Source organism: Arachis stenosperma, chromosome 8 (assembly GCF_014773155.1).
Source record: "Arachis stenosperma cultivar V10309 chromosome 8, arast.V10309.gnm1.PFL2, whole genome shotgun sequence".
Lineage (NCBI taxonomy): Eukaryota > Viridiplantae > Streptophyta > Magnoliopsida > Fabales > Fabaceae > Arachis > Arachis stenosperma.
The window spans coordinates 51,133,772-51,156,327 of record NC_080384.1 but is presented as its reverse complement, the minus strand read 5'-3'; the positions used below and the strand labels follow the sequence as shown (position 1 = coordinate 51,156,327).

Sequence of the window (22,556 nt, the reverse complement as noted above, 5' to 3'; positions counted from 1 at the left end):
TTTAGAATAGCCAATCAAATTCACATAGGGGCATGCTTGATTTATAGTTTGCAGGATCTTTTCTTTCTTTTTTTTCTTTTTTTTTTTATTTTTAAAAACAAAAGGAAAAAATTTACAGCTAGTAAATTTTGTCAATTTTGTTGAAACCATGGTTTGAGCTTCAGTAATAGCCAAGGTAAAAAATTATTTTAATCCTTAATGTTTATTTGTTCATAATGTTTAAAATATTTTATGTTTGTTTGAAAAAAGGTTTTAATTGGACATAATATTGTTCCTATTATTAGTTTTTTGACTTTTTTCCTTAGCTCTAAAATTATAGTACTAAACTATTTACATATATATTAAAGAAGAAAAAGTTGTTTAATTTTTCAATAATATTTTTACTCTTGTACTAAGTACTAACAATGTTAAATATTTAACCTATATTTAATAATGTGATAGTATTTAGTCCATTTGAATTTTTTGGAATAAAATTATAATATTTTAAACATTAAACATTTAAGACTAAAACAATAATCTATCCAATGACAAAATGTGTGGAATATAGTGCAACTTAATTAGTTTGCATTTTCTGTCGATACATTTTATGGTATACACTATACTATAAGAAATGGATAATTTACCCTATAATGTTTACCACATGATGCATATGAGAGGATGAATAGTTCTTAGATGTATGTGATAATTTTATACAAATTTGGTCATGCTTAGATTTTTATCATTAATATTAATAGAAAAAGTTGCAAGCTTAAACAAAGGGTTTGTAAAAGAATTTGGTAAAAATTAGCATATGATTAAGTTATATAAATTTCTGAGAGAGGATTTATTTCCAATAGAAGAAAGAGTGAAAAAGACTTCACTCATTTCCTTAAGTGGAAGGGTTGGAGTGTCTCACTCATGCCAATCACAATTTGTAGGAATGAGTGTTTTCTTAGGAATACCATCTTTTTGTCTTGCATTGGTAGTGGCAATTTTAGCCATATGCACAAATAAATAAATAAATAAATACCAGGTTAAATTATCTAAGATTGAGGGTATTTATACAACTCATCTTTAAATACCTTTTATTAATTGTTAATTAGACCAATCTTAAATATCTATTTTATTATATTTTATATGAATGATTGGAATTAAAAAAAAGTAATATTTATAATATTTAAACCTCTTAATCAGATTGCTATTTTTTTTAATAAATTTCCAAACATGCTATATATATTTTCTTTCAAAAAAGAAAAAAAAATGAATCAATAATGTACTAGTTTATTTATTATTTTTAATAACGTTTAGCTACACTATTTACCCCTTTTTTTAATTTTTCAAAATATCCGTTAATCTCGTGTTTATTTAAACTTTATTTAAAAATGTATCCTTAACCAATAAATTATTACGTATAAAATAAGATTTAAATTTTTTACATTTACTTAAATTTACTAGTAAATTGACTTTTTGATTAACTATTTTTTTAATCTACGGTATTTTTAAGTTTAACACATCAAAGACTAATTTGTTATAGATCTATAAATTATTGTATGTATAAAAGTAAAAGTCAAACTCCAAACACTTGTTTAAACGAACGAGTGAGCTGATTACTCCACAAATCCAAATAAATTTTCGACCAACCAATTTAGTTGCTACATTATTTACTTTACTTACATGATGCGATCTTTATGGGACATACATGTACATGATAGATTTACACGCTACTTAGTGGCTATTATTATATGATTAAATGCATGATTGATTTTATGGTGGAAAATTTAATCTGTTATTATCCATGAACTCCACTCCCCACTCAATTTTCTCAATTGCCACGTACATATACCACTCTCCATCCAATATCTTGAGTGTGACTCCCAAATGAGTTATATGCATGTATCTTCATTCTTACTTACATGGGCATGATTAAAAAATGTTAAGTGTGTTTATTTTGTCTCATATATGGTAGATGAGTAAATATAGATAATACATCATTAATTACAAGCTTTAATAATTAATCTGCTTGGTAGCTAATTAAACTCCTCAAACTGTTAATCAAATAAAACCAACAAAAAGTAAGCCATTTCAGGTGAAGGTTGTATTTGAGAGAATGAATTTTTTATGAATTCATTATTTATTACAACTCTATTCGAGATTCAATATTCTTAATTTTTTACGGTATTTTTTAATATTAATTTGTGACGCTAATCTGTCATGAATCAAAACTCCGTTTAAGAGTTTGTCATTTGCTAACGAATTTTTCACAGTATTCCTCAACACTAATCTGTCACGAATCAGAACTCTATTCGTGATTTAAACATATTAGTGAACAAACTAATAGACTAACTTAACTTAATTAAACTCTTATTTATATTTTCAACAAATTCTAACGTGCTAACCAACTAATTAAGCAGTGCAATATTAATTAGATCGTAACATTATCCAATATCAAAGAGGGTTTGATACTAATTACCGTATATGTATGTAAAAGTATTACACAAAAACAAATTACACCAATATTTAGTGTGAAAAACCAAAAAACATGCTCATCCCTTAGTTTAGGTTTTTTTTCCATCATGAACACATAGCATACAAAAGAATATGGTGTGCTATGAGAATATGAACAAAGAAAAAGAATGATCTGCTTGTGCTTATTGTTACCAACAACCATTACAGGAGCATTTTCCATTCACAAAATGGTGAAAACGGCCGCCATCTCGGAGCAAAATCTCGCGATTTTCGGCCGAAGAAATGTACTTGGCTAATGTGTGACAATCCTGACAAACTCTTGTGTTCTTAACTACCCTGATAGGTGATCCACCTTTTGTTTTCATGAGTCCATATGTGATAGCTAGCTTCTCAGTGTGACTCAGAAGAACCTTCTCCTTTTCATTGTTGTCAATATTTTGATACACACAGCTTATATCAGGCACATATCCTAGCTTCTTCACCTTAGAAACTAATTGATATAATTCGAAATATATTTCGCCTTCTTCTCCATGTGATTTCCCTTCTGTAGAGAACACATGAGTAGTTTGATTTACCTGTATCCAGCTCCAAACACCAGGGCTTTTCAACCCTGCAGCAACCATTGTGTCTCTAAGGCGCTGCGCGTCGTCCCATTTGCCTAAAGCCGAATATATGTTCATCATTATAACATAGTTGGCAGAATTATAAGGCTCTAGCTTGAACAGATTCCTCAACGCAGTCTCGGCTAGCATAATGTTTTTGTGATTTCGGCAGGAAGCAAGAAGAGCTCCCCAGATACTAGCATCCGGCTTTACTGGCATAGTTTGGATGAAATGCAGAGCTTCATCAAGAAAACCAGATTTTCCAAGAAGGTCCACCATGCAAGAATAGTGCTCAATTGATGGAACAATGTTGTAATCTGTACTCATACTGTCAAAGTACTTCCATCCATCATTGATTCGACCTGAATTCTTGCAGCCGGATAGAAGAGCTGTGAAGGTAATAGAATCAGGAATGATACCAGTTTTGAGCATTTTGTTAAAAAGAGAAATTACTTCTTCACCGTGGCCGTGAATAGCATATCCCATCATCATACAGTTCCAACAAGGAAGTGTTTTCCCCTCTATTCTTCCGAAAATTTCGCATGCTACTTTCAACTTCCCTGCCTTGCTATACATGTCAATGAGTGCTGTGGCTATGTACATATCCTCTATAAATCCATGTCTTATGCAGAGGCAGTGTATCTCTTCGCCTTTCTTTAGAAGCGACTGGCCGGAGCAAGCTCGAAGTAAGCTGCAAATAGTAGTAGAATTAGGCCTTACATTTTGTGCTTGCATTTGGCCGAAAAACCGGATGGAATCCATATGATTTTTGTTCCGAGAACTGCCGGATACCATTGCAGTCCATGAAACCACATTAGGTGAAAATCCTGAACTCTTCATCCTATTAATCACATCCATAGCTTCCTCGCTTCGGCCATGCATTGAATAACCAGAAATCAAACTGTTCCATGTAACTATATCAGGTTCTATACCTTCTTTCTCCATCTGGTTCAATAGTTCTTCAGCATCACTAAACTGGCCCTTGAAGGAGTACCCTGATATCAATGAATTCCAAGCACAAATGTTTTTGTTCTTTGTGCGATGGAACACTTTTTGAGCTTTATGTAACTCATCATTCTTGATATACATATCCATCAATGAAGTGCAAACATAAACATCATGATCAAGCTTGTTTCTCAATAGATAACCATGAATTTCTTTCCCTAAGTTGAAGATACCCAATTCAATAATTGCTTGTAGTGCACTAGTTACCGAGCCCGAATCCGGCTTCAAGCCTTCGACTTGCAGGCTCTGGAAATTGGCCAGAACAGCTTTGTATGAACCCTGAAGAAGAAGACCCGACATAAGAGAATTCCAAGTTATAATGTCTGGTTTAATGCCGGAAGCTTCCATTTCTTGGAAGATATCCAGGGCATCTTCCAAGTTGCCATAACCAGCATAACATGAAATAATTGAGTTCCAAGATGACAAGTTATAATCCTCCATTGAATCAAAAAATGTTCTAGCCATTTTAAGACTATGGTTCTTAGAGTACATGCTAATTATGGAATTGCTAATGGACATGTTCGACACTAATCCCCGCCTTAAAACATATCCATGAATTTGTTTCCCTTCGTTGAGAGCTCTCAATTTTCCACATGCTTGCAGCACCTTGACGATGGTGCCACCGGTGGCTTTAGCCGAAGATAACTGCATGCCGCGAAACAATTCTAAGCCATCAAACCACTTCTCACTCCTCAGGCTCGCCATAATTATCGTGTTCCACAAGAAATCTTCTTTCTGGGGCGCTTCATCAAACACTTGGTATGCTCTATCTACACCCCAGCACTTCTCATACAAATTGATCAATGCACAATACAAATGCACATCAAAATGGAATCCTCTCTTTATCAAACAAGCATGAATCTCTAATCCAACCTTCAAATCCATCAAAACCAAGCAAATTTTCAGAACAACAGTGAAAGCTATGCTATCAAATTCAACACCTTTCTTATGCAGTTCACCAAATACATCAAGAATCTCATAAGGGTCACCTCCAAAACTTCCAAATTTCTCCAAGAAAGAGTTCCATAGAAGATAATTCCTCGTAAAACCAACAAAGAAAACCTTTATTGCAGACACAAAATCATCAAACTCCAAATAGTATCTCATAACGGTTTCATCTATTGTGGCCAAGCTACTACTACCACCTTTGTTTCTTGGCATTTTCAGTATCTGTGCATGTAGTTCCCTCACAGAATTCAAATCCCTTATCTCACACAATTCATCCAAAAAGTGAAAGCATGGAGAAAGGTTTCGTGGGGCAAATAGGGTATCAGAAAAATGAGGCTTCTTATCTAACACTCCAACAGAAATTGAAGTGGATGATGAATGGCTTCTAAGGATTTGTGTGTTGTTATGAACATAATAAGGATCAAGATGATGTAAAGATAATGGATTATGATTATCTTTAAGGCTATGGTACTGTGAGATGATGGAAGATGCCATTGGAATTTGGAACTGTGTATGTATGATAAACTTCGAAATAGCAATTATATGTTACTTTTTCATCAGTTGATTCTTGGAACATTTTACAAACACTTGGGGTGCATGAACTTGAGTTGTTTCTGTGGATAAGGTTATCCTAAGAAAAAGTGAATTGTCATTCATAGGAAACTCTATTGGCCAAGCTTGATTCAAGAGGAGAAATTCTTAATTAACATTTTTCCCCCTTTAAACTCTGAACGAAATGATTGAGCTTAATTTCTACATTGTGTAAAATTGTTTTATTATTTAGACAGTGGAAAAGTTAATTACTTCCGTTTACATGATAGAATATATTATCGACTATGTACGGATTTATGCTATACTAAAATCAGCCATTAAAATTAATCTTTAAGATAAAATGTATATTAGAATATAAATATATATTAAAAATAAATTAAATTACATATATATTTATACATAAATATTTGGTGGTTGATTTTTGTATACGAATAATATTTTTTATATATTATATATGGCACAAAAAATTAAATCATTGATTAAACAAAGTCTAAAAATTAGTAAATGTTTTACAATATATATTGTCAAATATCATATTATAATATTATGAAATTTCACGACTAATATAGGCCATGTTATTTCCTTGTACATTTTATTTATGTATTTTTGTCACATGTAAGAATGGTGGCGTAGCTGGGAAAAAAAAAAATCAAGAACAAAGAGAGAAATTCCATCATCAAGTGTATACTTCTTAAGGAAAATTATAGACTTATTTTACCAACTATCTATCACTTATTTGAAGAGTAAACTATTAAAATGTCTCTAGAATTATTAAATTATTGACAAAAATAGTTTTCGAATTTACTAATGACAAATTATTCTTAAAATATTTTAAAATATGAAGAAAAAAAATTTTTATAAGTGTTAAATGATTTTTGTATTTAACAAATTGTTTGTGTATTTTATCAAAATTATTTTGAGAATATTAAGTAACTAGCTATTAAAAAAAGCGAAACAAAATTTTGACTTTACATTTTTTATTTTAAAAATAAAGATGTATATTCTTTTAATTATGCTTGCAAAAGTATAAATTTAATGGCTGAATATTTTTTATTGCTTTTGAAATATTTTATAGATATTTTTATCGCTAACAATGTAAATAGTACCTTTGTTAATAATTTGTGATTCAAAAAACATTTTTAGTGGTTTATTATTATTTTTTTAATATAACATCTATAAACTTTAGTTGCTAAACCAGCTAACACAGATTAGTGCTGTACGTGTGGATATGAGTTGTAAAACAAAATTTGAAATCAGAAATTCAGAATCACTTGATTTTGTTTTGCAAACTTTCACTCTTTCTTACTCATCAATTTCTTGTCCCTTGTGCCAAAAACTCCACCACCCTCACCTTTTATAACTAGTAAAATAGTTGTTAAAGTAAATTTAATATGTACTTTTCAATATTTGAAACTATTTATTATTGTTTATTTGTAATATTTGTAAGATATATACAATATGAAAAAAAACATTATATATATATTTTTTTCAAAACACATATTAAATGTGTCACACAGAAACATGTATCGATTTTAAAAATATTATATACACACAAAAAATTTTATTATAAATTTAACCATTATATATTTATATTTTTAATTACTTTTGTATCTTTATAATTTTACTAAATTTTTAGATTTTTATATTTTTTTTAATTGAATCTCTATATTACCTTTAGTTTTATAATTAGATATTTTTTAGTATAAAATTTGTTAGAATTAACTAAATATTTTCTTTCAAATCGAATATATCCATAATTAAGAACTTAATTAGATTTTTGACCATATATTTTTTTAAAAAAATATTCGGTTAATTTTAATATTTTTTGATGTAAAAAAATTTAATTATAAAATTAAAAATAATATAAAAATTTAATTAAAAAAACAAGAATTTAATTATAAATTTAATAAAATTATAAAGACTAATAAAATAATTATATTTATATTTATATATAAATATATATATTATTTAATTTATTTTTTATATTTATTTTACATTTGATACAAATAATTGATTTAATAACTAATTTTTGACCTATAAATACCAATTTCTTTTAGCACTATTTCCTTTTTAAACAAGACCCACTCCCATGTGCATTCATTGCCCTCACCAACCCAACACCATTTTACAATACACATTGAAAAGGGAGCAACCACACATTAGAGATTCATTAGAGTGTGAAGAAGAGATAATAGGAGAGAAGAGAAGATTGTAATGGCAGATTGGGGTCCAATTTTTGTGTCAGTAGTGCTGTTTATTCTGTTGACACCAGGGTTGCTGATTCAGATTCCAGGGAGGAACAAGATGGTGGAGTTTGGGAGCTTCCAGACAAGTGGTGCCTCCATTGTTGTTCATTCTATCATCTACTTTGCTCTCATTTGTATCTTCTTGTTAGCCATTGGTATTCACATGTACTTGGGTTAATCATAATTCATAAGTTCAACCTCCCATTATTATTCTTACATTTTTGTACAACATTATTGGTTCCTTTCTAGATTCTGGTTTTTTAGGTATTAAGAATGATTTTATAATTTATATATATTTTAATCAAGTTGGATTGGTCTACTCAGTTTTCTAGTTCACTAATTCGTTTAAGTAAATATTGTAATTCAAAAAAAATATAATAAAATATTCAAAAATATATAATTTATATATAATTTATTATTTATTTTATAAATGAGACAAAAAAAAATATAAAAAATATTTAAAAATAAAAGATCACATTTTATCCTCTAAAATTAAAATTCAAAATTTAAAAAATCTAAATCCCCGACTAATACTATCTAAGGTGTAGATTATGGCAAATTTACTTTAATTCATTTAAATACTTAAATGAAATGGCACTTGATTAAATTTTTTAGATTAAACCAATTAAAAATAAATAGTGATATTAAGAAGATAATAATTTAAAATTTTATTTAATTTAACATCTATAATTCTTTATACATAATATTTATAGTTATATATTTGTTGTATTTAATATTATTCATATTTGGTTAGTTGATAGGCCCGTTTGTTTTAGACGTAACTTTTTTTAGATTTTGACTTATGAAAAATAATAGTATTAATGTCTAGTATAATTTTTAAAATCAAATTACAGCTTTTTTAAAAGTTATTTAGGAGTTTATAGAGAAATTAAAAAAATGACTTTTCTCATAATATTATTATTTTTTATCACATTTCTATAAAATAAACATTTTTAAAACTAAAAATCTAAATACAAAATAATTTATTTATAAATTACTTTTAATATAACTATTTATTGTTTAAATTATTTAAAAAAAAACTTAATTAAACTGTTTATCTAAATTTCATCTTTTCAGTAGTTCAAACTTTTACTTAGACTAGATAGAAAAAATTAATTCTGAAAACAAAAATATCCAAAATTGGATCCGTTGTTAGTATCAATCTTGTCATGCCCAATATTATCATCATAGCTTAACTCTTACATACTTCAAAATTCAAGGCTCCAAAATTCAAATGCATTATATAAAGAGAAATTCTTATTTACATTATGAAACTTAGATTTATTTGTTTTTTAACATGATCACTTGCTTACCACACCAAATTGCCCAATCTTCATTTGATGTTAAAATATATCAAATATAAAATCCGTAAAGAATAATGATAAAGGTTAAAGACTTACCTATAGTTGTTTATATATAAATTAATACATATAAAATTAATAATTAAATTATTAGCTAATAATTTAATTAAATTTATTAAATTATCTAATAATTTTTAAATATTAACTTTATATGAAAATAAAAAGTATGGGGTGAATTTTGAGCAAGAATAATATAAAGTTAATAACATTTGTGTGGATATTGCAAATCATAAAATATAGTAATATGTTCTACACCACTTCTACTTCACTTGTGCTTCCCTAATCTGAACTGAACTGAACTGAACTGAATAACCGTTTTCCATTCTCTTGTTCTATTGGCCCAACAGATTGAACTATTTTTTTAAAAAATAAAAATAAAAAATAATTAAAAAAAAAGAAAATCGAAAAATGGCCGCAGCTATCTCACTCAGACGCAGCAGCTGCCGTCTCCTCCTAACTCGCTTCCACAACTCAGCCACTCTCGCCGGTCAACACGGCGGCGCCACCACCACCACCACCAGGTGGCTAGAAACCATAGCCTACGAAGAGCTGCGAGCTCATCCTGAAAAACCTTACACTTCAACCGCCTTCTTCATCCATGGCTTCCTCGGATCCTCAAGAAACTGGAGATCCTTTTCTCGCAACCTCCTCGCTTCTCTCTCCAATTCCTCTCCTTCCTCCAGTAATCTCAATCTCTCTTTCTCTCTCACTTTTCGGATCTCGAAGCTTCTGAATCCATCGATTTAACCTTTTTTATTTTTGTATGCAGATTGGAGGACAGTGATGGTGGATATGCGGAATCACGGAAAATCGGCGGAGAGGAAACTGGATCCGCCACACGATATGGAAAATGCGGCGAAGGATTTGGCCGATTTGGTGAAGGCTGAGGAATGGCGTTGGCCTGAGGTTGTGATTGGTCATTCCATGGGTGGAAAGGTTGCTTTGCAGTTTCTTCAGAGTTGTAGCCGCGGTGAATATGGAGATTCAGCTTTGTGCCCTAAACAGGTTTGTCTTTCCAAACAATCACGGTGGAGGATGGAATATGGATAGTAAATTTTAGAATTTTGTAATTGTAGCATTTTAAATGCCTCTAATTAAGTAACTAACTTAGATTGGTTAAGTAGTCAGCTCACTCGCTTGCTTAAGTTAAGTGTCGGGAGTTTCAATCTCGTTTTGGGTTAATATTTGCATAACGATTGTTTGTTTTATAGACATTCTTCCAAACACTTACACTTTAGGAAGCATCTCATGAATCCTAGTAAACTTCAGAAAGAGAAACAATACAATGGCTTGTACCGTTTCAAACTCACATACCAACTCATTGCAAAAGCACACAAATTGTATAGCCAAGCTAAGAAATACACTGAAATACTATGAAACCTTGAATTTTCTCCTTGTTTTGTCTATGAGTTGGAATGTGAGTTTGAAAGAGTACAAATCATTGTATCATTCTTCACCTTTTTCTTTGGTCTACATTTTCATCCCTTATATGGAACTAGTCCTTGAGTAGACCTTAAATTTCCAATGTTGAATAACTGATATTAGCAATATAAGCATTTTTGGTGTCATTCTTAGGATAAACTTCTCCTAGCGAAAATTCCATATGCTGGGACTAAGATATTGTCCTGCAATTCTATTATTGCATCCCTAAGCTTGATATCATAGACAAACCACACATTGAACTTTTCATATTTCTTTAAATTGGTTGTTGAACAAAATTTTGCGCAGCTGCCTTATTGACTCCGCTGTCACTTTAAGCACCTCACTGCAGTTTAGAATAAAAAACGGTGGTACCTCATCCCTATGAATTTGTTTGATAATGCTCAATGTTTGTCGGATTTTGGCCCTTTGTTATCAGGGTGTCTAATTGAATTTCATGGGCCTTCTGTCCTGTGCAAGTACCATTACTGATTAAGGAAATATAGTCCAAGGCAGCATGTGTCCATGTTACTGCCTAACACTTGTCTTTTTACGTGTATGAAATAATGGCTGCACTTGCAGGGTTTTTTCTTACTTTGGATTAGTGCAAGAAACTCATCTTCTTCAATGTGTTAATGTTTGGCCAAAGTGAAAAAGAAGAAGAATAATTCTATGTGAAGTATATATTATGTAATATCCATATCCTCAGGAGTGGAAATGAAATAATTCGAGACTTATGTAGTAGCAAATATATTGTTAATCACTGTCTCTACATTTCAACTGTCTTTCCTTGTATACTGTTTCTTGTGCTGTACAGTATTTTGATTCCCAACTATTATAGATTTTAAATTGAATAATTTGCAGTTAAGCCAAATAATGTAATATCCTTTTTTTGTTTAAACTATTATCCTTTATCTGTTCTGCAAAAACTTTGAAGTGAACTTGATTTATTTATCTAGTGCTTAGAATTTTACTGTTGGATACTACAGTTTCAATATATTGTTTTTAAGAATTTTCTATTGTTGCTGAAGAACAGCTCTGGGTATTGGACTCTGTCCCTGGAGAAGTGAACCCTCTAAATAGTAATGAAGAAGTTCGGGATGTTTTAAGGACCTTGCAAAGTTTGCCATCACGAATACCTTCTCGGAAGTAAGACTCTTTCGCTGGACTTAGGACATCATATTTCATTCTTCTTTCTTTTGATGATGCCATCATTTGTATTGGCTGTCAAAAATATATAATTAGAGTCTAAAAGAATCGATGGCCTATTGAATGTGAATTGAATTTACCTTGTGATTTTGCCCAATCTTAATTGAACATTTTATCACAAATTTACAATATGAGAAAATATTTCTCAGCCCCAATCATCATTCTAGTTACTTAAATGTGGTTTGCATCTCTTTCAGGTGGCTTGTTAATCATCTGTTAGGACTTGGTTACTCTAAGGCATTGTCAGACTGGATAGGCACAAACCTCAAGAAAGTTGATGATCATGAAACTTGGGTATTTGATCTTCAAAATGCTCAGCAGATGTTTGATTCTTATTGGTAACTCAAGCAGATTAACTGAATGTCTTGTTATTCATATATTCTGAAAATTTTGCTTTGATATTCATCCATTTAACAATCCTGAATTTTACATATTCATTGTAGGGAAAAGTCCTATTGGAATCTATTAGAGAACCCTCCCAAAGGTACAGAAATAATAATTGTTCGTGCCGAAAAAAGTGACAGGTGGGACGAAGATGCTGTTGAGCGGATCCAAAAACTGGCGAATAGGGAAGCAACCGAGTCTCTTGGAAAAGTTTCTTTCAGTCTTCTTCCAAATTCTGGTCATTGGGTTCATGTTGACAACCCAAAGGGACTGCTAGAGATTCTAGCTCCCAGGATTTCATCCCTTTAGTTCATGATTTAGTTGGATTTGCTAAACAGGCATGCGGCTCACCAAATACTTTAACAATTTTTAGAATTTTACCTTGGAGAATCTTAAACCTCCCATGGTAAGATTCCATGAATGTCTATAGTTCAGAGTGAAAAATCCTATACTGTTAGCAGAAGTTAGTCAATACTAATGTACTAAGAAATTATATTTATTGGGGGTGTGCTGTTGTAACAAGCTCAAAGCATAAAACACCAGAGCAATTTGCAGCTTATAATTTTTTTTTTTCAGAATTTTTGTATTAATAATCTTACCCCTGCCTGAATGGCCATTCATTCATCTAATGCACTCTTGTTATAAACATTTTAAATTTAAAAAGGAAACGAATTGAAAATTTGAAATAAAGAATTTCACATGAAGTATTCATATTGTTCTGTCTCCTAGGATACCAAACATGTTCTAAGCCTCTAATACTGACTATTTAAAATGGTACTAGAATAACCGCTAAGCAAAGTTAATACTTAATAGTACTATTCTTTTTTTATATAGAAAAGTTAATATTACTATTATTATTATTGTTATTGTTTTTTTATTATTACCAGTAGAGTGCCTATTACATCCCTTTTTATTTAATTTTGTAGTGAAGATTATTTTTATTATTATTTGATAAGGTGCTATGATAATACTGCAAAGTTTTTGCACATTTTTCACACGTTTCCAAGCACACAATTTCATCAAAGATGAAATCATGAAACCTCAACTCAATCCTCATCAGCTTCATCTCATCCGCAATCTCCACTTGTCAAACAACCATTGGTGTGTTTTTCTATCCCTGTACACGTCATCACCTACCTGACACCCAACCTTATTTGCACCAAGCCACCTCCAAACACACTACCTTAAAATTTGTCAACTACTCAAACTTTCCAATTTTTCCAAAACTTTCCAAAACAACAACAATACCCTCTTGATCCTTAAAGAATTCCCATATGTTATACCCTGACACACTTTGATTGAATCACATAAGAGTCTTTGTGACATAGGAATTAGTAACAATTATGCCATGGAGGCTTTCAGTGCTACTGTTGCAAACTTGACACCAACAACATCTGTTCTTTCTCACAGAACAAAACAACCCAACAAACTTTCAACACACCCAAAAATTTCTGCATGCAAAGTCTCAAACTTTTCGATCTCCAGAACTAGAAACCATAAAAAAATTCTATTCCTTCAATCAGCAGCATCAATTTTCAGTACTGCACAACTTTCTGCTACTGCACTCACATATGAGGAAGCTTTGGGGCAATCTTTGAATTTCAGTAGTTCTGGGGACTTTGATGCAAATGGGGTTGTGGAGAATCTTCTTAATTTTGCATCAGAGAACCCTCTTGTTGTTTTTGGAGGTGTTGCTGTTTTTGCAGTACCATTGGTTTTGTTTCAGGTTCTCAAGAAGCCTAAACCATGGGGTGTTGAGTCAGCAAAGAATGCATATGAAAAACTTGGTGCTGATTTGAATGCTCAGTTGCTTGATATAAGAGAAGCTGTGGAGATTAGGGAAGTTGGAACACCAGATATTAATGGTTTGGGGAAGAAATTGGTGTCAATTACTTACAAGGGTGGTGATGATGATAAGCCAGTGTTCTTGAAGAAGCTTGCATTGAAGTTCAAGGAACCTGAGAATACCACATTGTTCATTTTGGACAAGTAAGAAAAAAAGAAAAAAACTTTGTTTGGTTTGGTTTTGTTTTGTTTTCTTTAGTATGCATAAAAAGAAAGTTCAAGAATTCTCTGAGATTCATATGCTGTTTTATGCTCTTATGATGCATTTAATAGGCCATAACTTGGACCAAGCATGGACATAAGTATTTCCAAATTCCAATTTCCACGGGTTCTAAATAGCGGTTGCTGTCACTAATGAATACCTTGTGGTGTCTAATTGTTTTTGTGATTGTAAATTGAATTTTTGTTGTGGCATATCATGTGATATGGTCCGCAACTAAGGAAAAAGAAAGCCAAAATAAATAGAGCTAGAAGTTATATTTCAATGTTGTAGTTTTGATGATCTCAAAGCTAGAGTTGATGATTACACCTGTTGATGAATCTTTGCTGATTAGTATGATCATGTGTTGCATAGTCATACTTGGATGTGATGATTTATGTTACAGATTACGTTGCATCTCTAGTGAGAAGGTTTAATATTTGAACTTAAGGATTCAATTATATTAAACCAGAACACAATTTTCTGCTTGCATTTTGCAAAAGAATGTATCTGAACTCTGAAGCTGATTGAGTGAAGTTTGTGATGGAAGCCAGATTTGATGGGAACTCTGAACTGGTTGCACAACTGGTCACAGATAATGGATTCAAAGCTGCTTACGCCATTAAGGATGGTGCAGAAGGACCTAGAGGATGGACGGTATTTCTTGTCGCCACTCGTGTGTAATTTATTTAATTTTTTCTCTGCTGATAAATACACTGACAATGATTGGAATTAATATGCAGAACAGTGGTCTTCCATGGAAAGAACCACGGAAAGCATTGGATTTTGGCAATCTGACAGAAGCTATCTCTGATGCAATAGGAGTATGTATCTGGGATTAACCTCATTTCGATTATAATTTTCGATGATCATATGCATATGAAAAATACTAGAGTAACTTTTTGGCTTACTTAATAGTAGGAACATGCTTTCTGTTAAATTTAAGGCTCAATTGAAATTATTTTGGAGAGAAATCAGGTGTTAAAGGGTGCTGTATTGCAGGATACTTCTGATGGCTTGGCTGTTACTCTTGGAATTGCTGCAGCTACCGGCCTCGGCCTCTTGGCTTTCACTGAGGTTGATCTGATGAGCTTTTTACTTACAAAATTTTCCCTTAGAAGAAAATCCGTTGTTGCGTGATTCTACTAAAATAGAATTACTTATTGATGATGATTCTACTCTGTTTGTAGATAGAAACAATTCTCCAAGTATTAGGATCAGCTGCACTTGTTCAGTTTGCAAGCAAGAAGCTTCTATTTGCTGAGGTAAGTAGTTTTTTTTCGGTTGCTCCATACATGAGCTTTTCAGCTTATGTCATTGTCTATGCATTCATTTTATACTTCCTCCTCTAGTTTGAGTCTATTGAGACATTAAGTCAATTTATAAAGCAATGGAGGAACATATTCAGCATGTAGCTATGTATTCAAGAAAGGACCCTAAATCTAATTTAGAATGCAATACAACAAGGAGGGTTGTGTTAGGCTTGCGACAACCCACATAAAACTTTGTTGCATCCCAATGACGTCTTTGGATTCATTTAGGTTTGTGTTAGGCCTGCAATAGCCCATGTAAAACTTTGTCACATAGAGATGTCTTTGGTCCATGTAACCGACCTTACCTAGTGGAATCAGGCTTTGTCAAAGTTAAGATTTATTCTTATTTATGCTTGTTAAGTCCTCAAGCAATCAAGCTATAGCATTGGTTGATTGTTTAATTGTAGGATCGAAAGCAAACACTACGGCAGCTAGATGAGTTCTTGAACACCAAGGTTGCTCCTAAAGAGCTTGTTGATGAAGTAAAGGTACTTAAGATTTTTCTTGATTTATGTTGAGAAATGAGCCATAGTTATTTGTTTTGATAAGATCTATTTTGATACATGCAAGTTAGTTAATATATTATATCTAATTCTCGAAATTTTCGTGTTAATCTCGTTGAATTTAATGCTTTCATATATCAGCAAATTGGAAAGGCTTTTCTACCAGACTCCACTGAAGACAAGGCTCTTCCGGAACCAACAGAAAGTAGCACTGTACAGAAAGCAGAAGCTACTATTGACAACGTTGCCGAGTCGAAAGTAGACATGGTTCCAGAAACTGAAAACAAGGATGAATCGTCTCCAGTGTTGCCAAGACCACAATCTCCATATCCACATGTAATGTCTTAGCTCCTTTGCACTCTTGAAGTTTTAATTTTCTATGCTGATTCTGTGTGGTTTTGATGGCCATATATATTTTAATTTGTTCTAGTATGAGTATGAGCTATGAATTAGAATATTATTACAAGATTATTGTGACAAATAATTGTTTTTGTCATTGGCTAATATCACAATGATTATGACCTACACATATTGTCATCTGTGCATTAACCTTGGATCAAATTAGGGAATTATTATAACCAACTTAGATTAAGTGAGTAGTCAGCTCACTCGTCTGCAAGCATCAAGAGTTTGAATTCCGCCTTATGTATACAACAACCTATTAACGACAACAGATTCTTAAATGGAGTTTAGATCTATATTCTTCTAACTAACGTATCTAAATCCTAAATCATAAACCCTAGTATCCCGAAAAACTCACTCGCCTATATTGAAATGTCCTTGAATACTGTGTAAATTTTATTTTTGCAGTATCCTGATTTCAAGCCTCCAACATCTCCTACCCCTTCACAGCCGTAATATACAAATTAATTGTCAGAAATAATCAAGATTCTAGCAAGTGTATCAAGAGCTATACAATACTACAACCAATGATGTTCCAAGAAATTCTTAATAGTTGAAGATAAGATCCATGCTACAAGTTTGTAAGGACTTGATGGTCTTTTTATGAATATCCTTGTATTTGTGGTATACTTGGTACACTTATGTAGTAGTTTTTGTTGGGATTTTGTATAATATTACCTCTTTTTAGTTTTGGTGTAATCAAATAAGATTTGTTGTACAAATAGTTTTGCAATGTATTTGATTCAAGACTTGTGGTAGTAGGGTAGCTGCTTCTTGTTGAAAAATATGCAAATTGATTCCTAAACTTTTTTTTTCAAGTGTTAATTTTACACAAAACAAGTATATTATATTCTTTTAAACTTTACATTAATGTTTTAATATGCAATTTTGACATTTTAAACTTTGTTAATGGTTGACAACAAAATTGTTAATATGATTAATTTGCACATTTGAAAAAATTTATGAAGTGATCTACTCGTTTTCAATCTAACATGTAAAATTAATGGAACTATACAAGTTAACAATGAATTCACAAATATAATTTATTTCTAACAACACTAAACCATAGAGAAATAAATTTCATTATTATTGAATTAGGGATCAATAATTAAAGAGAAAATTATCAGAGACGAAGACTTCAATCTCAATTCACCTAATACAAATATTATAACTACTAATATTACTATAAAAAATGTTAAAAAGTCAATATAATTTATTATTTTTATGAACAGCTAGCCAATAATATTTAAAAGTATAAGTTAAAAACTTAAAAATATATTGTTAAATTGCTAAACTAAAACAATTAGACCGATAATCAAAAATATTGGCCAAAAATAATAAATTTTACTTGTCTTTAAATTTTTCTCTATTTCTTTCCTAAGGAAGTCTATCTTTAATTATCCTGAAAAAAAAATCTATGTCTAATTAACCTAGCTTTTCTTGTGCTTGTTACACATTCTATACATAAACCTTAAATTCTAAAGCTTTCCTAACTCAAATATTAAGGGTTAAGTGCATTAAATTATTATCTAACTAAAATAATTTAAATTAATCGAATGGTTAACTCAATTTGTTCATTTAAATATTTGTTGAATGTTTAAATTTTACTTTATACAATAAATAACTAATCAGTTAGACACTTAAATAAAATGTAGATTCAATTTATAAGAGATTGATTTTTTACTCGTAGAACTAAAAAATACAAAAAAAAAGAGGTTAAAACTATATACATAACAAAAATTGCAATATCAAATTAATAGAAAGGTAAATTACAATATAACCCTTTTAGAGAAAAAAAAAAGGGGAGAAAATAGAAATTGAGTAACGGTCAAACGGAGGGGAGAGATATTATTTTGTTTTTGAAAGTTAATTTAAGAGAAAGAAACCGCGCGATTCAGTATTACAAAATTTATGGAAAACAAAAAAAAAAAGATAATTTAAAAAAAAAAAAAGAGAACCCCAAAAACTGAAACCCCTCTGTCAACCTCTCTCACTCTGCAGCGCTGCCTCGTCGTCGCCGTTCTCTGGTTTGGTCACCGGCGCCGGTGGCCGTTGCGGAGTCTGTTCGCTCTTGACAACCTTCTAATGGCAAGAGTGAAGCGTATTCCAACACCTAGTCAAAAAGGTACCAAATTTTAACCTTTTCTCTTTTTTCATTTCAATTTCAATTTCAGTTTCAGTGTTCAATTTCATTTTCATTTGGTTTGTGTAATGTGAAAATTTTCAGGTAAGAAAAAAGTAAGACCATCACAAAGTCCATCGCAAGCGGTACTCTCTCTCTCTCTCTCTCTCTCACTCTCTCTCTGAGTTCGTTTCATTTTGTGTGTGTTAGTTTGAATGTTAACTCTCCTGGTGTTAGGCTTAGTTAGGGTTTGGTCACTGAGGTTTTGGTTCTATTTGAACTAGTTTTTGAAGTGAGTTTGATTTTAATTTTATGCTATTGTTGCTTCGAATTTATGAATTTTCATTAGATCTACATGTTTTTTAGTTCTACTTGAAAATACCCGATTTGCTTGATGTGTTGATATTATGTGAGCTAGATGCTGACTTAGTTTGTTCTTTTTTTATGATTTTCAAACATAGTTTGCGTAGGTATATACAAAGTCTTACTTTTAGGGTTTTTATTTTTAATTTTTAATGAGGTAACTAGCTGAATTCCTTAAGAATTTTGTGAGGGGTTTGATCCTTGGCGATGTGTGTTGAAGAGTGTCTCGTGTCAGGTTTACCTGGTTAGGGAAGCTCCTATCCCAAAAGGATTAGTCACTGATGTTGGTGTTGGATATCTTGGGTGAAACAGATTTTGATAGTTACATGTTTTTGTCAGAAATTCAGACAAAATTTATAGCTTTCGATGATGTCTCTACTGGCATGATTTGCCATTATCAATGAATTTTATTTTACTTTACTTTTTGTTTTGGATAGAAATGTTATTTCCGTATGACTTCTAAGGTAATTATGTTAAAATCTTAAATGCCTTCAATTAGGTGAATATATTTGTGATTAGATTTTATATTGAGGTTGTGTCAAATGTTAAATTCTTAGTTTTAGGTGATTTTGACGCTTTTATGTTACCTTGCTTTTGATGGAACTGATTTGTTTCACATGTTTCTTTATTTATTTATTTTCTCCATTTGAATGTTTGGAAGTCTGGTAGCAGAAGGAGGGAGGATGGAGAAGAGGAGCAGGAACCAGAAGCGGGACGAGGATGTATGTGCACATTATTTCATAAGGAATTCCATGTTTGATATCACATTTCTTTTGGCTTTCCTTTTTTTGGTCATACTTATGTTTAGTTGTGGTTTTTGAATGTTTTGTCATTTGTCTTCTGTGTTTACAAATTGAAAAATTGCAGCAGCAGCACCTAAGAAAAGGCGTAATAAGCCAGGAACAGTAGCCCTTCGTGAGATTCGTAAATTTCAGAAGAGTTTCAACCTACTCATCCCAGCTGCCCCCTTCATGAGATGTGTGAGTTGTTGACTCTTCCTTAATTAATAGCACATGGTTTTTAGTTTAAATTTTGTGGCCTCTGTATATCTGCATTTCTGCATCATCTGGTGAATGCAATGAAGATTAAGTAAATGATCAAATTTGTCCATTCGCAGGAACATGTAATGTTTTCTTTCGCTATCAATTTAGTTTTCCATACGGTAAACTGATCAGTTTAAGCACTAAATTTGTGTCTAAATATATACATTTAAAGATTAAGTGATGTGAGAACTAATTTGAGTGTCTATTTGCTCCTTTATATTCATATAAAAGTTAGAGGCCGCAAGAACGATTTAAGTGCTAATTTTTAAACCACCAATGAGGGCTAAAACGAAAATTAGAGAGATATACTTACTGCACTAATACTTAGATTTTCCTGAGGATACTCTAACACTATTTTACTTCAACTGTGTTTTCATCATGATCACTTTCTATCCGAAGCAAAGTTTGGAAGAAAATTTGTTTTGATTGACACTTGGAATCACATTAAAAATAAGACTTGTAGATTGCTTGCTCTACTTTGTTTCACCTTTTTTTCTCATGAAAGTGCTTGAAGATTGTGCTATTTACAGTATTAGTATCTCAATTATATTTCTGAAATATGTCACAGGTTTGGCTGATTTAAATTCTGGGGAAGCTTGTTCTCTTTTTTGTCATAATGTTTTCACTTTTGCTGCAGGTCAAACAGATTACAAACCAACTATCTACGGAGGTCACTCGCTGGACAGCTGAAGCCATGGTAGCACTTCAAGAAGTATGCAACTTTTTCCATGCTCAAGCCAAGTTTTCTGCCAAATTTAATCATATTTTCTTTGGAATGAAAAAGGATAGAATAAAATGGAGGGGGGAAAAGGAGTGGGAAATAATTTGCTTCCCTGTGTTTGGAATATTATTTTGGATAATACCCTTGTAAAGTTTCAAATTGCTCAGTCTATTACGAGTTTACAACATAACATATTCATTCCATCGGTTCTCATTTAACAATCTTGCAGGCAGCTGAGGATCATCTGGTTCGTTTGTTTGAAGATGGAATGTTGTGTGCTATCCATGCAAAGCGTGTTACTCTCAGTAAGTCGACAAATGCTCTGTGCATTCCTCTAATTTTCCTTTCATTAACAATCATATCAGCCATGAATTTATATTTTCATATATTTTGCTGATTTTATTGGTGATGAATGATTTCTCCCTTGGCTATTGATGAATAAAATATTTTTTACCTTATATAGTTTAGGAACAGCCGACCCCACTTAGTGGGACAAGGCTTTGTTGTTGTTGTTGTTGTATAGTTTAGGAACATTAGTAAGAAGATCATGTAAATTACATTTGAGTCACGTGTAAAGTGAAGAATTGATCACCTTTGAGTAATTTTGATTAGAGCGATACAAAATGAAAAATATTAATCTAGGGGTGACTAATTTTTCATTTCGTAACTTTCACAACATTGCTCACTTTAGAGGATCTGATTCTAGGGTGTCATATTAGCATACTCACATAGTTCAAATATGCCCCAAACTCAAACTGCACATGCTCTGTGTTAAACCATATTTTCTTTTAAAAAGTTTATAAATCCTTTCATGCTGTTTGTTAATTAATTTATGTCTTCCATGATGGTTTCTTTCAGTAACCTGAGTTTTTCTGTTTTGGTTCCTCAGTGAAAAAGGACATAGAGTTGGCCCGGAGACTCGGAGTGATAGGAAGACCTTGGTGATGAGCATTGGCCACATTTCATGCTCTGGTGTTATGTAAAATCTTGACACCAGCAAAAGGGGTTTCAGAGAAGCTTTTGCTACTTCTAAACCACTCAAATTGAACTCATTATTTGTCAATTAAGTATTAGTAGGAAAATTAGGCTAACTCATGTATTATCGTAGGTGAATACTAAGTTAGATTCTGTTGTAAAATGAGAACCTGTCGTTGGGTGGAAAAAAAATTGATGAATGTTTGGTAAATATTTTTTTTTAACATATCTGTCACAATGAACATTTCAATACTATTATTGGCATTCATGTTTATTACTTATTTGAAGGAACTCATGGAATATTAATGCAGATGACCCTAAATCCACTATGTGAACTGATTTTATAGTCTTGTATGGATTTAATGAATATACTCATTTATTACTGGAAGGAATTTGACAAGACTAATAAAGCACTTTTGCAAAATAACCAAGTTAGGTTGGTTTAGTGATTAGTTCATTAGTCCGTTTAAGCAAGTGTTGGGATTCGAATCTTGCTTTATGCATATAGCAATTTATTAGTTAGCTGTAAATTTTTAAATGAAGTTTAGCTCCATGACGGATTAATCCTTCTTATTGGGTTGGGAAATACCATGGGAAAAAAAAAAAAGAGAAAAAACCTTAAACGGTTCTTGATAATTACTTCGAAAGATAACGAGGCTCTTAACAAAAAGAAATATCCCTTCCGACTCTTAATCTTTACTTTTATGAGATTGCTTAACCCTTGTGTTAATATTTTCTATCAGTATTAACGGAATAAACCTACATGGTATGTTAAACTGTTGATTTATCTATTAAGAACCAACTAAGATTAACAAATTCTTTTTTGTTGGAAATCTCCTTTTTTAATGATACTTATCAAGGCCGTTTAGTTTTTATTTTTATTTTTTTATTACTTTTTT

The 22,556-nt window shown here is 31.6% G+C and overlaps 5 protein-coding genes across 5 annotated transcripts; 4 read left to right on the top strand and 1 right to left on the bottom strand.

The window, feature by feature from the left end:
• Window positions 1-2,500: 2,500 nt before the first annotated feature.
• On the bottom strand, window positions 2,501-5,656 carry LOC130944156 (pentatricopeptide repeat-containing protein At4g01030, mitochondrial). The gene has a single exon (XM_057872340.1). It carries the CDS (start codon window positions 5,493-5,495, stop codon window positions 2,634-2,636), a length of 2,862 nt encoding a protein of 953 aa, XP_057728323.1. The 5' UTR covers window positions 5,496-5,656; the 3' UTR covers window positions 2,501-2,633.
• Window positions 5,657-7,662: 2,006 nt separating this feature from the next.
• Window positions 7,663-7,995, top strand: LOC130943355 (uncharacterized). The gene has a single exon (XM_057871197.1). The coding sequence runs from the start codon at window positions 7,767-7,769 to the stop codon at window positions 7,974-7,976; it is 210 nt and encodes a 69-aa protein (XP_057727180.1). The 5' UTR covers window positions 7,663-7,766; the 3' UTR covers window positions 7,977-7,995.
• Window positions 7,996-9,444: 1,449 nt separating this feature from the next.
• On the top strand, window positions 9,445-12,831 carry LOC130944096 (uncharacterized). The gene is made up of 5 exons (XM_057872250.1): window positions 9,445-9,841; window positions 9,929-10,164; window positions 11,615-11,727; window positions 11,985-12,125; window positions 12,231-12,831. Exons 1-5 carry the CDS (start codon window positions 9,568-9,570, stop codon window positions 12,478-12,480), a joined length of 1,014 nt encoding a protein of 337 aa, XP_057728233.1. The 5' UTR covers window positions 9,445-9,567; the 3' UTR covers window positions 12,481-12,831.
• Window positions 12,832-13,362: 531 nt separating this feature from the next.
• LOC130946820 (rhodanese-like domain-containing protein 4, chloroplastic) lies at window positions 13,363-17,251 on the top strand. The gene is made up of 8 exons (XM_057875678.1): window positions 13,363-14,160; window positions 14,770-14,872; window positions 14,959-15,039; window positions 15,218-15,292; window positions 15,406-15,480; window positions 15,936-16,016; window positions 16,173-16,367; window positions 16,842-17,251. Exons 1-8 carry the CDS (start codon window positions 13,520-13,522, stop codon window positions 16,887-16,889), a joined length of 1,299 nt encoding a protein of 432 aa, XP_057731661.1. The 5' UTR covers window positions 13,363-13,519; the 3' UTR covers window positions 16,890-17,251.
• Window positions 17,252-18,334: 1,083 nt separating this feature from the next.
• On the top strand, window positions 18,335-21,912 carry LOC130944856 (histone H3-like centromeric protein CENH3). Its single transcript, XM_057873421.1, has 7 exons — window positions 18,335-18,558; window positions 18,661-18,701; window positions 19,580-19,640; window positions 19,786-19,898; window positions 20,599-20,673; window positions 20,912-20,987; window positions 21,572-21,912. Exons 1-7 carry the CDS (start codon window positions 18,519-18,521, stop codon window positions 21,625-21,627), a joined length of 462 nt encoding a protein of 153 aa, XP_057729404.1. The 5' UTR covers window positions 18,335-18,518; the 3' UTR covers window positions 21,628-21,912.
• The last annotated feature ends 644 nt before the right edge of the window (window positions 21,913-22,556 follow it).

Bases quoted from the DNA above. Each gene is read 5' to 3' on its own strand.
- LOC130946820 (XM_057875678.1), top strand. From the start codon at position 13,520: ATGGAGGCTTTCAGTGCTACTGTTGCAAACTTGACACCAACAACATCT. The intron at 14,161-14,769 runs GTAAGAAAAAAA...GATGGAAGCCAG, and splicing joins ACATTGTTCATTTTGGACAA to ATTTGATGGGAACTCTGAAC. The intron at 15,040-15,217 runs GTATGTATCTGG...GCTGTATTGCAG, and splicing joins CTATCTCTGATGCAATAGGA to GATACTTCTGATGGCTTGGC.
- LOC130943355 (XM_057871197.1), top strand. From the start codon at position 7,767: ATGGCAGATTGGGGTCCAATTTTTGTGTCAGTAGTGCTGTTTATTCTG.
- LOC130944096 (XM_057872250.1), top strand. From the start codon at position 9,568: ATGGCCGCAGCTATCTCACTCAGACGCAGCAGCTGCCGTCTCCTCCTA. The intron at 9,842-9,928 runs GTAATCTCAATC...TTTTGTATGCAG, and splicing joins CAATTCCTCTCCTTCCTCCA to ATTGGAGGACAGTGATGGTG. The intron at 12,126-12,230 runs GTAACTCAAGCA...TATTCATTGTAG, and splicing joins CAGATGTTTGATTCTTATTG to GGAAAAGTCCTATTGGAATC.
- LOC130944856 (XM_057873421.1), top strand. From the start codon at position 18,519: ATGGCAAGAGTGAAGCGTATTCCAACACCTAGTCAAAAAG. The intron at 19,899-20,598 runs GTGAGTTGTTGA...CTTTTGCTGCAG, and splicing joins CTGCCCCCTTCATGAGATGT to GTCAAACAGATTACAAACCA. The intron at 20,988-21,571 runs GTAAGTCGACAA...TTGGTTCCTCAG, and splicing joins TGCAAAGCGTGTTACTCTCA to TGAAAAAGGACATAGAGTTG.
- LOC130944156 (XM_057872340.1), bottom strand. From the start codon at position 5,495: ATGGCATCTTCCATCATCTCACAGTACCATAGCCTTAAAGATAATCAT.